The following is a 15,562-nucleotide window of genomic DNA, read 5'->3' on the forward strand; positions in this document are numbered from 1 at the left end:
GGCGTTTGTGTTGTTCTGTTTTAATTGTGTACATTAAAAGTTAATTTTTATATCCACTTTGGGGTTTCTTATGTTAGCCACTTGTTAATCTGAATCCCCTACCCGCTATACCCAATTTTTCATTTTTGAGTCTGAATCTATATTCAAGGTGTGTATAAATTAACATCAATATTCCTCAAAGACATGATCCTTTTTCATTCAACTATAATCCCCATATGTCTAATACACCTAAATACGGTAGCTATAAAAGTTTTTTTTAAAAAAAGGGCATTCCACTGTTTCTTTTTCTTCTTTCAACGTTTCCTTATCACACTCTGAATCCAAGGCAGAAATGCTGAAACTCGAGTATATACATCTGGAGTACGAGGGTCTCCACAGAAAAGTCCAGAAAAGGAAACCAATCCTTCAATGCGGTTCCTGCACACAAGGGGGCCACCAGAATCACCCTGGAAAGAAAAAGCGTTTGTCAGATGTAAGGCATATCTTATTTACAGCAAAGCATCACATAAACTGAAAGCTTTGCAAGAACTATCAATCAAATCTTTTATATGTTGCCAATATCAATGTTCCAGGTGCAATGTTATGTGCACAATATTGTTTGAAGTCAAATAACAGTATGAAAAATATTATGTCCTGATTTTGTATCTGTGTAGAGGGGTTAACTCCAACGCATGGTTGCAGATGAACTCAAATTACAATACAGATGATTGTTGAAAACAAATTTATGGAAATAAAAATTCAGAAGAGGTAGGATACTGTGAGGTACTCCAAGTGTAAGGCCGGAGTCACACTACAGCGAGATACGGACGAGTCTCGCAGGTTAAAACCAAGCTCTGGCACCAGGACTCTGGAGTGGAGCGTGCATCTCCATGTATTGCTGTGCGGCTGCACGCTCCGCTCCGGAGTGCCGGCGCCAGAGCTTGGTTTTAACCTGCGAGACTCGGCCGTATCTCACTGTGTGTGATCCCGGCCTTACACCACAATTGGTTTTGTGTAAAGTGATTGTCAAATTATCAGGTGATATGTGGATGGTGATGTGACCACTGCTAGGGACCTTTTTCCGTGGCTTATAGCATTGGCCTCTGCAACTATACTGCTATTTGTTTGCAATCTACATTTAATGATTTGGAAGAGGTGGAATATTTTTCACAGCTGGATATCCCTGTTGTGCTCAACTTGTTTACGTTAACTTCACCACTCCTCTCGCAATATGGGCAATATCCCATATGTACAGAAAGAAATCTCTGATACTGAGGTAGCTGAGAAGCAGGCCATTGGGCTGCAGGAGAAAGGCCAGGAAGTGCTTGGAGCCTGAGAAGAGTGGATTCCATTAGGGGTAAAGGAGATCCAGAGAGATTAAAGGCCCAAGAAAGGGAAGCTTTCCAGTGAGTCATTTTGAATAAACAAAAAGCCACAACCACATGTGAGTCTGACAGACAGTTGGCAGAAAGACAGGGGCTGTTTATTATCAAAAAATTGTTTAAGCCCTAATACCTAGCCCTAAAAATGACTAGTTGCATATAATCTGATTAAGGACCAGTAGAGTCTCAGATATGGAGACCATGTGCTCAGACTGTAGAAAGAATCTACCGGGTTAGTACCTTCCTGCAAACATGAAGAAGGTGCAAGATACAGTATAAGGCTAGATGCTAATGACCCTCGGCTCCTGCTCTGCTGCGAGCAGGAGCCGAGTGTCATGCTACTGTGTTCCGAACCTCTGCACAGAGAGGATCGGAGTACAGCTGCGGAGGAGGCGGAGAAAGTAATTTCTCCATCTCCTCTGCTGCCAGCGTCAGCGTATATCACACAGCAGTCGGATGATATCCAAGTGATATGCGTTGTGTCACTCGCACCCATAGACTTATATAGGTGCGAGTGAACTGAGACTCGGCCGAGTCATGGTGCCAATCGCAGCATACTGTGATTGTTTTCACATCCCGATTTGGAATGAAAAAATAATCGCAGATGTGATATGCCCCATAGATTAACACTGGGCCAAGTGCTATTCGATGCTTTCTCGCATAGCACTCGTCTGTATTCTATGCTAGTGTGACCCCGGCCTAATAGTATAACTTGTCACATAGTGATGAGCGAGTAGGCTCAGTAATGCTCGTTACTCGCCCGAGTATTGCTGTGCTCGCGGTACTCGGCAAGCGCCAAGTATTTCCGGGATTATTCGATGGGAGCTGCAAGTTTGGCACTCTTTAGAGCGCTAATCAACATGCAGGGATTGTCTGCCACACACGGTAATGCCACAGCCATCTTTGTTGTGGTATTACAGTGATTGGCTGGCCACACAGCATCATCAGGTCTATAAGAGACCTGCCACTACCCTGATCGTCACAGTCACATCCGGAATCAGGTAGTGTAGGGAGAGTTGCTGCTGAGATAGGGTCAGATTTGGGGGGTTTATAAGTTAGTGGGGGTATACCATCATAGAATCCACAAATCCAGCTAAACCAACAGTCCTTCTAAGGACTAATTACGGGGTATATAGATGGCTATATGCATATCAGTGCAAGGCGTGCATGCACTGTATGTGGGTATATATATATCATTGCATACATCAAGAGGGTCCATTCCATTACTGTCTGCTGCTGCCTATTACATATATTGACCATATATACCTAGCCCCAGGTATCAGAGACTAGGAATAATTTTTTTGCATCTTAATCCTGATTATTTTTTCCAAAGCAATCCAGAACCCCTTTTTTTCCTCTATTTGCTTGTTGACACTGCACACTATAGCCAGATACTTTTCATAGTACAGCATGAAAATCCAGCAATTTTAAATGAGTTTGCCCATCTGTTGTGAATTCTCTTGATCAGACTGCTGAGTCGGCGTTCCCTCTAGTGGTTACTGCGGGTAGTGGAGCTGGCCGGGTTGAGAGAAGTCTGCCACCTGATGACGATGATTAGAAATCAGGGGTTACTGACTGGGAGGATATGAGTGAGCAGGCTTCCCTCAGTTGCTGCTGGTGATTAGTTTCTTCCTGTGCATTTTGAGGTCTGCTGTCTTCTGCCTGATCCTACATTTTTCAGATAAGTTGTTCATTTGCTAATCCGTTACAGCTTATCTGGTTTTGCCTCTTTCTGCGTTGCTGTGAGGGTTCAGCGCGCTCCCTCCTGGGGCAGTGCTGGACCCCGCTCCATATGTTACAGCTTGTGTCAGTTTGTTCAGTCCCTATTATATTAGTCTCTTTTGCTTTGCTGCCAGTTCACAACAGAATGCTGATATAGTGGCGGAGAGGTTATGAGACCTCAGTGTTTTTTGTACATCAGACGTGTAGAATTTTTTAGGGTTTTTTGTGTGATTGCAGACAGTGTCTTTCCTTTCCTATCCTATCTAGACAGTTTGGGCCCCATCATTTGCTCAGTCTATTTTCTGACTGCGTTTGTGCCTCATCTTGTCTCACCGACATTATATGTTTGGGGACTATCTATTTCTTTGGGGTTCTACTCCGGGGCAGTTTAGAATTCACCTTTCTTGGTTTAAGCTTAGTTAGTTCTCCGGCTGTGCTGCGGTGTCTAGAGCATCGTAGGTACACCCCACGGCTACTGCTAGCTGTGTTGTTAGGATCAGGGGTCTGCAATCTGCTAAGTTACCATCCTTTCTGGTTTCCTGGTGGCCTAGCCTATTCCTGCCATCGTACTCGGTGACCTATTCATAACACCCGTCCCAGGCATCACATCTGAGTGCACAGAAAAATCTGCCATTTTTTGTGGTACTGTAGAATTTTTTGGGAGTGGCTTATACAAATTTTTGACACCATTTTGCTGCCAAAAAATATTTAGCTAGAGGGCAGATATTTTATACTGGTTTTTTTCCGCCACACAGTTCACATATCATTGCGCTCCAAATTTTGCCATTTCAGGCCCCCATAGAATTTTTTTGTTGTGTCATAACCTACTTATTGACACAATTTTGCTGGCCAAAAGAAAAAAAAAATACAGGGCAGCTATACAGGGCAGAGATTTGAAAGTGGGCTAGCTCCGTCAGATGCCTGATCTATCTGTTGGCTACAAATTGTGGTATTTGAGGGCTCCATTCAACTGTTTTTGCTGTGTCTTACCATAATTCTATACAGTATTTTTCTGTAAAAAAACAAAACAAAATACAGGCCAGATATTGAACAGTGTGGTATCTCGGTCAGATGCCTGATCTATCTGTGGTCTACAAATTGTGGCATTTCAGGCCTACATTCATCTTTTTTTTGCTGTGTCTTACCCTAGTTCAATAGACTATTTTTGGGTAAAAAACAAAAAAATACAAGCCATATATTGAACAGTGTGGTATCTCCTTCAGACGCTTGATCTATCTGTGTGCTACTAATTGTGGCATTTAAGACCTTCATTCACCTTTTTTTTGCTGTGTCTTATCCTAGTTATTGACACCAGTTTGATGACAAAAAATAAATTTTTACCTACAGTCCAGATATTTTAAAGGGTGGTTTTCCTGCACATGGATCACATAGAAGTTTCCTCCCAATTCAGCCATTTGAAGTAAACGTGGAAAATAGTGTAGTCCACTTAAAATGGGCAAAGCGCGTGGCAAGTGACGGGGAAGTGGACGTGATGGTGCAAGCAGAGGCCAAGGGTGTGGGCATTGAAATTTTGCTAAAACAAACACTGACATCTACTCTCATGAACTTCCTCTCTGAATTCATAGGGGACCGCAGAACAGCACTATGGAAACCAGAGCAGTGTCAAAAGATTGTTGGTTGGATAGTGGATAATGCTTCCAGTCACTTTTCCACCACCAACAGCGCCCTGTTTTCCACACGGTCAAGTCTGAGTAGACATGAGTCTTGACTGCATATTCCTCACCCTGATCTTCCTTCCTCCCACCATGGTGACTGCCCGGAGACAACTGATCCCACACTCCAAAGAGCTGTTCACTTTTCCATTTATAGATTCGGGCCTCTCGCCCTGTCCACTTGAAGTGGGGCAAGATAACATCGCATGTAGTAAAATCCAAATATTTGAGCAGCCACATTCACACAAAGGCGAGGGTGGGAATGTGTCATAACAGGTGGACGATGATGAGATGCAATTGCCAGAAAGTCAGGAGGAGGACCAGGGTGCGGAAGTAGAAGCCGAGGTGGTGGATTATATAGTAACTGACCCATCCTGGCATGAGGACATGAAGAGCGAGGACAGCAGCACACAGGGGGAGGGAGGCGTAGCACCCCAACAGGCAGGAAGAAGCAGTGTGGTGCTCGCAGGCAGAAGGCGGGCAACTGTTCCCCGCAACACCAACACGCCGGAAGTTGCCAGTCCAACTTTTAGGTCTTCCCGAGTCTGGTTGTTTTTTAAAGACTCTGCTGATAACCCCAAAAATGCCATTTGCACCAACTTCCATGCCTGCATCAGCAGGCTTAGCAAAACTACCAGCCAGACCACCACCAGCATGATCAGGCACATGGCAGCAAAGCACCCGACTTTGTGAGCCGAACACAAGGCTCCAGGAACAGTGACTGTGGTTGAAAACACTACTTCTTCCACTGTTGTGCGTGCAAGCCACTCAACTACCACCATCATCAAGCATGTCCACGTCCTTGTCCCAGTGCAGCCTTCAGTTGTCCATACCCCAGTCATTATAACGCAAGAGTAAATACGCAACCAACACCCCACAGGCCACAGTACTAAATTCACACATTTCTCGTCTGCTTGCACTTGAAATATTGCCTTTAGGCTCATGTATACGGAGCTTTCCGCAACCTGATGGCGGCGATCGTCCCACGGTACTCGGTCCCCGGCCGCCACTTATGGGCAGGGATGCTACATCTCGCTGACGGCACACTGGGTTAACATTGTGGAAGCCGGGACCCAGAGGGACCTTGGGATGGAACACATCTTCCTGTCCCTGAGGATTGTGGGCCCTACGTTAATCAGGGTTGCCCCCACAGTCTACAGTTTCTGCTCTTCATCCTCCTCCTCTTCAGCCTCCATCTCCGAAATGACCACATCAGTCACAAGCTGGAAGCACTGCAGCACTGTCTCAGACAAGCGTCAACAGGCTGTAATGAAGCTAATATGCTTAGGTGACAAACCGTACAATGCTGAAGAGTTGTGGACAGCTCTGAAAGAGCAGGCAGATGTGTGGCTGACACCTCTGAACCTACAGCCAGGCATGGTCGTGTGTGACAATGGCCGGAAACTGTGGCAGCTCTGAGGCGAGGCAAGCTCACACACATACCATGCCTGCCCCATGTGCTTAACCTCGTTCAATGGTTTCTCAAAAGCTATTCGAGATGCTGGATCTCCTTGTCAAAGTACGCCGCCTGTGTGCCCATTTTAGAAAATCAGCTCCAGTTTCTGTCGTCCTTGCCGTGCTTCAGCAACGTTTGCAGATTCTGGCTCACCGACTGGTGTGTGATGTCCCCACGAGTTGGAACTCAACACTGCACATGTTGGAAAGGATATATGAGCAGAATAGGGCAGTTGTTGACTACCAGCATCAACAAGGTCATCGATATTCAGTTCAGACTCCACACATAAGACCTCAGGAGTGGACATGTATGTCAGACATATGTACCATCCTACAAAACTTTGAGGAGTCCACCAAGATGGTGAGCGTCAATGATGCCATAACTAGCGGCACCATCCCACTTCTCTGTCTTCTGAAATGCTCTCTGCTCACAATCAAAGAGGTGGCATTGGTTGGCAATGAGGAAGAGGAGGAGGAGGAAGAAGAGGATCTACTTTCATGCTCTATAGACGGTACTACAAGCACAACTGTCATACCGTCTGTTCAGCGTGGATGGCCTGAGGACAGTGAGGAAGAGAGCATGGTCATTCGTCCTCTTGGTGAGGACCCTGAAGTCTTGCCTGTTAGCAGTCTGCCTCGCATTGCTGACTTTATGTTGCGCTGCCTTTCCCGTGACCCTCATTTTTGTCAAAATTTTGGCTGACAGTCATTACTGCTTGGTGACACTACTATAGACCCATGCTACAAGAAGAGCTTTCAATCTCTTTTTCCAAAGGCAAACAGGTGTACTAAAATGTTGCAATACAAGAATGCCCTTGCAGAATTCTTAAAAAAATTCTTATCAGAAGAAGCTGGCGGCAGAGGTCACAGTTCGTTGGACAACCAAGGAGATCAGAGACACAAATCAAATCCAGCAGAGGCAGGGGAACACTGGCAAAGATCTGGGAGAGTTTTGGAAGATGGTGAGGGAGCACCTTGCTGACCGTACCAACGTCCTCCAAGATTCCTCTGTGCCTTTTAATTATTGGGTCTCAAAGCTGGATACGTGGCATAAACTGTCTCTCTACACCTTGGAAGTACTGGCCTGTCCTGCCGCTACCGTTATGTCAGACCGCGTTTTTAGTGCCGCTGGTGGAATTATAACTGATAAGCGCATCCGCCTGTCAATTGAAAATGCTGACAGGCTGACTCTTATAAAAATGAACTAGGGCTGGATTGGGCCAGACTTCTGTACACCACCGCATGATAACAGTGAAACCTAACCTAAAATAGGGTGTTTATGATGCCCATTCCAAAAATGTTTACACACTATGTTGAGGTCCCCCCCAAGAATAGGAGACCCACTCCTTTAAACTGGGAAAACATTTTTCGTCCATACTCCAGGTCTCTTCAGACACCACCACTAGAACACGGGGGTAAACGTGTTCCGTGATGCAACAGCCACCATAGTTTTTTGCATGGGTGTTTATGATGGCCGTAAAAAAAATATTTACACAGTAGGTTGATCTATACCCCCCGGGGGAAATGTTTTTTTGGCCCATACACTTAGAGTATGGGAATAACAAGTATGGAAGACCTGCACCTTTAAACTGGGAAAACATTTTTCGAAGACCATCCTCCACATTTCTTCCTTGGTGGATTGGGGTGTGTGCAAATTTTGGGCAGACCTTGTGTGCACTAAATTGTCATACTCAGAGTATAGTTATGGAGCAGTATGTAGGGTTCAATATGGAATTGGGAGCGTAGGTGGGCTCTATAGGGCAGTATTGAGGAGTACACTATGGAAATGGAGCAGTATAGGCTCATTCTGTATGGAGTTGCGACAGCATAGAGGGGCTCAATATGATGACGGGGCAGTATAGGAGTACTCTATATATAGATGGACCAGTGTCGGTGTCTCTATGTGGAAATGAGGCAGTATTGAAGGGCACTCTAGGGAGATGGGGCTGTATAGGAGGGCTCTATATGGAGAGGGGCCAGCATAGGTGGTGGCTCTATATGGAGAAGGAGAAGTATTGGGGTCTCAGTGGATAAAGCACAGTATGGGAGGGGGGGCTCAATATGGAGCGATATGGGGTTTCTGTATAGACATGGGGCAGTATAGGGGACTCAGTGTGGAGATGGGACAGTATAGCGGTGGATCAGTATGGAGATGGGTCAGTATGGTGGGCTTTGCATGGAGCTAGCGCAGTAAGGAGATGGGTCAGTATGGGAAGTCTGAATGGAAAAAGTGTTGAATGGAGGGCTTACTATTAAGAAAGAGCAGTATGGGAGGTCAGTATGGAGAGGATGCTTAAAAAGGAGTGGGGACAGTGTAAAGAGGGAGCTCAGTATGGAGTGAAGACACAGTTTGAGGATGGCGCTCACTATGGAGTGAAGCCATAGTGTGGGGTCAGCATGGGGAGAACAATGTGACCATAACTCATCATGGCGGTTGTATTTCACCTAGTCAGACAGTATGGTGGTGGTTATAGTATAAAAGGGGAGATGGAAATGTGGGAATTTCTTATGGACAGTATGAAACATAAAAGAGACAATGTTGGAGTAATTTTTGTGCAGTGAGCAAAGTAAGAGGTGATTATTTATTCTGGGGCACATTATAGGTATTATTTAGGGCACAGCATGGTTAGTTATTTTTATTCAGGATCTTTATAATCATGCCGTACTTTTTAAAGGGAATCTGTCACCCCATTTTCGGCCTATAAGCTACGGCCACCGCCATCAGGGGCTTATCTACAGCATTGTGTAACGCTTTAGATAAGCCCCCGATGTAACCTGAAGGAGAAGAAAAACAAGTTAGATTATTCTCTCCGGGGGGCGGGGGCAGGTGTGGTGGGTATCGTGGTCCAGCGCCTCCCATCTTCTAGCGATGTCGTCTTCCTTCTTACTTCTGCCGCGGCTCTGGCGCAGGTGTACTTTATCTGCCCTGTTGAGGGCAGAGTAAAGTACTGCAGTGCGCAGGCGCCGGGAGAGGTTAGAGAGGTCCAGCGCCTGCGCACTTCAGTACTTTACTCTGCCCTCAGCAGGGCAGAGACAGTACACCTGTGCTGGAGCCGTGGCAGAAGTAAGAAGGAGGACATCATCTCTTGAAGATGGGAGGTGCCGGACCGGACCGCGACACCCATCGGACCAGACCAGACGCCGGGGTGAGTATAATCTAACTTATTTTTCCTATCTTTCAGGTTACATCGGGGGCTTATCTAAGCATTCCAGAATGCTGTAGATAGGCCCCTGATGGCGGTGGCCGCATCTTATAGGCCAAAAATGGGGTGACAGATTCCCTTTAAGAGTACCGTCTTGAGATGTGCTGCAGATGGCCAAAGAAGAGGTAGTTTGCAAAGCCATGCTGTGGCTGTGAAAAGTCATCCTGGCACCAAGAAGAAAAAAAGAAAGAAAGAGACCGACTTCAATCAGAGAATATGTCACCTATAAGATACATAGGTGTAAAGGTGCATTCACATTAGTCATTTTCAGCCTTTAGACAATTGCCGATCTGTTATATGAAACTGATTTGCATTTGTTTAATAGCCTGTTAAGACAGTCTATGACTGCACTTTCCTGTGGGCTGTATGATCGGTAACATAATGGTCCAGTGCGCCAAAGAATTGCATTGTTGGCTGCACATGTTTACGTAGAATGATGTGCTACAGAGAATGCTGATACTCAAGCAACCATGCAAATAATTTCATCCCACAAACAAACATTTTACTTGTGCATCAAATGTTTGACAGCCTGTTTAGAGAGGCCGACTGTGAGGCTAGGTAGACTCCAGAGGTGAACCTTCAGGACCACGACGACGAACCTCCCTTGGGCGAGCTGGCCAGGTGTACCACCCCCTATACAGGGAGCGTTAGGGGCAGGCCCAGGGTAGACTATTGCCGCAGAAGCTGATACCTGGGGACAGCTGGAGAGGGACACAGATGGGTGACGGACTGGAAGATGGGAAGGAGAGCCGGCAACCAGAGGGAGACTGCTGCAGGTCGGGAGAAGAAGAAGGCTGGCAACACAGGTGAAGGCAGGCACGGGTTGGGATGGACGGACACTGGGAAAGACACAGGTGAAGGCAGGCACAGGCTGGGATGGACGGACTCTGGAAAGGAATACAGGAATACAAGGAGGTCACAAGGAGAGGTATGACAGCGCAATAGGTACAGAACAGAGTGCTAGGCAGGGGGAAGTCAGGAGAGTGTGGACCCGAAATCAATCATGAAACACAAATGATAATCAGGCACCGAGCAGGAGGCGAGGCTACCTGATATAGGGTGCGCTGCAGGACTTCCAGGTCAGGGTCCTCCAGGATCACGGAGGAAAAGGGATAGAGCGGTTCGGTCTGGAGGAAGTGCGCTGCAGTCTATGGTGCGAGGTGCGCATGCGCACCTGATGGAGAACAGAGGCCGGCCGCAGGACTGGAAGTAGGGGAGCTGGATGACAAAGGAGCGCGCCGGGAGAGGTGAGTGCACCGGAGTGCTGTGGATGGCTCAGGCACGACAGTGGAGGCAGAGGCGGCAGGAGCAACTGCTGAAGCGACAGTGGCGGCGGAGGCAGCGGGGGGCAGAGACAGCGATGGTAGATATGACAGTATCCCTTTTCTTACGCCCCCTCTTCTTAAGACCAGAAAGGAACCTTGCTAAAATTCGAGGAGCCTGGATGTTCTCCCGGGGTTTCCAAGATCTTTCCTCGGGACCAAAACCTTTCCAATCATTTAAGAAGAGGGTCTTATCTCTAGATAAGCGACCAGTAGAAGCGTGGAACTGGTTAAGTACGACAGGTTTCAGGAGGGAAATGTGGAAGGAATTGGGAATTCGTAGCGAGGCGGGGAGCTTTAACTTGTAGGCAACATCATTGATACAAGCTAAGACTTCAAAAGGTCAGATGTAACGGGGACCTAGTTTATACGAGGGGACCTTAAGGTGGACAAATTTTGAGGACAGCCATACTTTATCCCCAGGATGATACAACGGGGGAGCCAGGCGTTTCTTATCAGCATGTCTCTTGATCCTGTCTCGTGCTCGTTCAAGTGCGGTTTTGGTCTCCTGCCAGACCCTGGAGAACTCCTCGGTCAGAAGATCGGCTGCCAGCACTCCCGAGAGAGGGGGTACCGGCAGAGGCACAAGGATGTTGCCCGTAGACAATAAAGAAGGATGACTTGGAAGAGGATTCGCTGGTGTGGTTGTTGTAGGCGAATTCGGCCCAAGAGAGCAAGCTGGACCAATCGTTCTGGTGGGCATTGGAGAAATGTCGGAGATAAGTTACAAGGATTTGATTAGTACGTTCTGCTTGACCGTTAGTTTGGGGATGGTAGGCAGATTAAAAGTCTAATGTCACTTCCATCAGTTTGCATAGGGCTCTCCAAAACCGCGCGGTGAACTGAACCCCTCTGTCCGAAACAATGTGCTTGGGGAAGCTGTGAATCCTTAAAACATGGAAGATGAAAATTCTCGCCAACTCGGGAGCAGAAGGTAATCCAGGCAGAGAGATGAAATGGGCCATCTTGGAAAATCGATCCACGACCACCAGGATGACTGTGTGACCCGAAGACCGAGGCAGATCAGTAATAAAGTCCATTGCAATATGCTCCCAGGGAGCCGAAGGAACCGGAAGCGGGTGCAAGAGGCCAGGGGGTAGGTGCCGAGGGACTTTGTTTTTGGCACAAGATGGACAGGAGGCGATAAAACTTCGGACATCTTGAGGAAAAGAGAGCCACCAAGAGAAATGAGAGACGAGGGAGAGAGTTTTCTTGAGGCCATGTCCTGCTAGCTTGGAGGCATGACCCCAGTGTAAAACTCGCTTCCTATCACTTTCTCGAACAAAGGTCTTACCCAGAGGCAATGAAGTCAGATTAAAAGGGGCGACCACAATGACCTTGCTAGGATCCACAATGTGCGATGGTTCCTCCTCGTTATCGATGACCAGAAAGGACCTGGATAAGGCGTCTGCTTTGAGGTTCTTATTGCCGGGACGGAAATGAAGCTCAAAATTGAACCGGGCGAAGAACAGCAACCACCTGGCCTGCCTGGGATTAAGCCTTTGTGCTGACTGGATGTACGCCAGGTTCTTGTGGTCTGTGTAGTTCTTGAATGGATGTACAGCTCCCTCCAGAAGATACTGCCACTCGTGGAAAAGTGTGGGATAAACTGCCGGTAGTAATTAGCGAAACCAAGGAATCGCTGGATCACCTTAATTCCCTGGGGACGCGGCCAGTTGAGTACGGCGGACACTTTTCCTGGGTCCATACGTAGGCCAGAGTTGGAAATGATGTAACCCAAGAACGGCAGGGAAGACTGTTTGAAGGCGTATTTTTCGAGCTTGGCATAAAGACGATGCTCTCTCAGATGTAGTAAGACTTGGCGGACGCCTTTTCTGTGAGTAGACAGGTCTGGGGAAAACACCAGAATGTCATCCAAGTACACCACTACACAGGAGTAGAGTAGATCTCGGAATACGTCATTGACAAACTCCTGGAACACTGCAGGGGCATTGCACAAGCCGAAGGGCATGACCAAGTACTCCTAGTGGCTGTCACGGATGTTGAAAGCGGTCTTCCACTCATCTCCGGAGCAAATACGGATCAGAATATAGGCCCCTCAAAGATCCAATTTTGTGAAGATCCGTGCCCCCCGTAGACGGTCGAACAGATGGACATATTCGGTTATGGCCTGGGTCTCGGAGGGAGACAGCGGATAGATCCGACGTCGGGGCGGGGTGGAGCCGAGGACAAGGTCGATGGGACAATCATATGGGAGATGCGGAGGTAGGCTCTCTGCCTCCCTCTTGTTGAAGATGTCCGAAAAGGCCCAATAAGCAGAAGATAAATATGTAGACACCGTAGTTGATCGCGAGGAGTTTCTAGGCTGCACAGTAAGCAAACACTTGCTTTGGCAAGACTGTCCCCAACGCAGAATGTCACCGGAGCGCCTGTCTAGGGTAGGCTCGTGTGTTCTTAACCAAGGAAGATCCAAAAGGATGGTATGAGATAACGAAGGCAGCATGTAGAAGACTATCTTCTCCCGGTGTAAGGCTCCAATCTGAAGTTTCACCTCTTCGGTGACCAGAGTAACGGACTCCCGCAAGGGTTGGCCGCCGACTGAAGCAATCTGCCGAGGGTTCTCCAGGGATCCGAAGTCTCCTAATCACTTTGAGCTGAATAAAGTTTCCAGCTGCACCAGAATCTATGTAAGCCCACTCAGAAAAACATTTGGAGCCCAGATGCAAAAGGACAGAAAGGGTCAAAGGTAGAGAGGAATCACAGGTACCTAGGGAGGCCTCTCTTACCTGTCCTAGGCGGAGGCGTTTCCCGGTCGCACAGGACAAGAACGCAGGAAGTGGGATGCACTCCCACAATAGAAGCAGTGACCCTGTGCAGCCCTATCTCTCCGACGCTGCTCCACCGGCTTGAGTCGAACCACTTGCATGGGTTCCGGTGTGGGGGCCGCAGAAGCTGTCACAGGGCGCGAGCGGGGTGGACTAGGGGTAGCCGGAAGAGGGCGAGGAAATCTCCTCTCTCTAGCAGCCTCTCGGGAGCGCTCCTGAAAGCGCAGGTCGATGCGGGTAGCCAGGGAGATCAGAGCGTCCAAGGAGGTTGGAGTATCCCGGCCCACCAGCTCGTCCTTGTTTCGGCCCGAGAGTCCTCGCCAAAAGGCTCCTACCAAGGCCTTATTGTTCCAACCCAATTCTGAGGACAGGGTATGGAACCAAATGGCGTACTGACCTACTGAGAGCGTGCTCTGGTGAAGATTAAAAAGCGATTCGGTAGTAGAGGCCAGGCGGCCCGGCTCGTCCAACACCTTACGAAAGGTGTCCAGAAAAATAGAGAGTTGGGAGACTAAGGGGACATCTCGTTCCCAGAGATGATTTACCCAGGCTAAAGCCTCCCCCTCTAAATGGGACACGACAAAGGCCACCTTGGCTCTCTCAGCGGGGCACTGCTGTGGCAACAGCTCGAAGTGTAGCTGGCATTGATTTAAGATCCCCCTACACAATTTGGGGTCACCACTATGCTGTGGGGGTTTCGCCAAATGGGGTAGCGGGTGCGGGGCCGCAGCCTGGACCGGGGCAGAAGCAACGGTCTGAAGGGTCAGGAGGCAATTATCCACAAAGGCCATATAATTTAGAATGTGGGCCTGAGTGTCACGCTGCTGGGCGAGCTCCTGTTGGAGATCGGCCATCTAGGGAGCACTCCCAGGATCAGAGGCCTGCAAGGACGACAGACGGGACTCCATAGGTTTGAGGAAAGACATTATCCTCTTCTGATTCTCCCGTAAGAACAAAAGTTCTTTTTGGGTAGGGGTCGAGGTACCAGCGGGATCCAGGGCCTGATTATACTGTGAGGCTAGGTAGACTCCAGAGGTGAACCCTCAGGACAGCGACAATGAACCTCCCTCGGGCAAGCTGGCCAGGTGTACCACCCCCTATACAGGGAGCATTAGGGGCAGGCCCAGGGCAGACTATCACCGTGGAAGCTGATACCTGGGGACAGTTGGAGAGGGACACAGATGGGTGACGGACTGGAAGATGGGAAGGAAAGCCGGCGACCACAGAGAGACTGCTGCAGGTCGGGAGGAGAAGTAGGCTGGCGACACAGGTGAAGGCAGGCACAGGCTGGGATGGACGGACTCTGGAAAGGAATACAAGGAGATCAAAAGGAGAGGTACGACAGCGCAATAGGTACAGAACAGAGCACTAGGCAGGGGGAATGCAGGAGAGTGTGGACCCGAAATCAATCATGAAACACAATTGATAATCAGGCACAGAGCGGGGGGTGAGGCTACCTGATGTAGGGCGTGCTGCAGGACTTCCGGGTCAGGGTCCTCCAGGATCACGGAGGAAAAGGGATAGAGTGGTTCAGTCTGGAGGAAATGTGCCGCACTCTATGGTGCGAGGTGCGCATGCGTACCCGACGGAGAACAGAGACCGGCCACAGGATCGGAAGTAGGGGAGCTGGTTGATGCGCGCCTACAGCGGGAGCATATCGGGAGAGGTGAGCATGCAGGAGTGCTGTGGATGGCGCAGGCACAACAGCAGAGGCAGAGGCGGCAGGAGCCGCCGCTATAGCAGCGGCGGAGGCAGCGGGGGCAGAGAGCTGCAGTAGACGTGACACCGACATTTGGTTTCTGATTATTGGCCGCAACTTAAAGAATAATTAAACTTTATTTTTTAAGTACATTAACTCTGACCACATATGTGGGGGATGCAGCCCTAAGACCCCCACAAATCGCTCCAAAGAACAATTTGAAATGCACATCTCAGGAGACATAAGGGGATACATGCAAATAAAGTCCGTGGAGCCTCATTTAAGAGTCTCAAACATGGGACTAGCCAGATCTTCCTCCAGGGAAGGACCCAGCCAAAGAG

General features: G+C 48.5%; 1 protein-coding gene across 1 annotated transcript in view; it reads right to left on the bottom strand.

The window, feature by feature from the left end:
• Positions 1-6: 6 nt before the first annotated feature.
• Positions 7-15,562, bottom strand: part of PRSS57 (serine protease 57) — a 247,421-nt gene continuing 231,865 nt past the window's right edge. The window contains exon 5 of the mRNA XM_073543371.1: positions 7-446. Within this exon, the coding sequence (XP_073399472.1) occupies positions 294-446 (153 nt within the window). The 3' untranslated portion in view covers positions 7-293. The remainder of the gene's footprint in view (positions 447-15,562) is intronic.

The sequence above is a fragment of the Dendrobates tinctorius genome, unplaced genomic scaffold (assembly GCF_039654945.1).
Source record: "Dendrobates tinctorius isolate UK_male_01 unplaced genomic scaffold, ASM3965494v1 ptg000132l, whole genome shotgun sequence".
In the NCBI taxonomy this organism is placed as follows: Eukaryota; Metazoa; Chordata; class Amphibia; order Anura; family Dendrobatidae; genus Dendrobates; species Dendrobates tinctorius.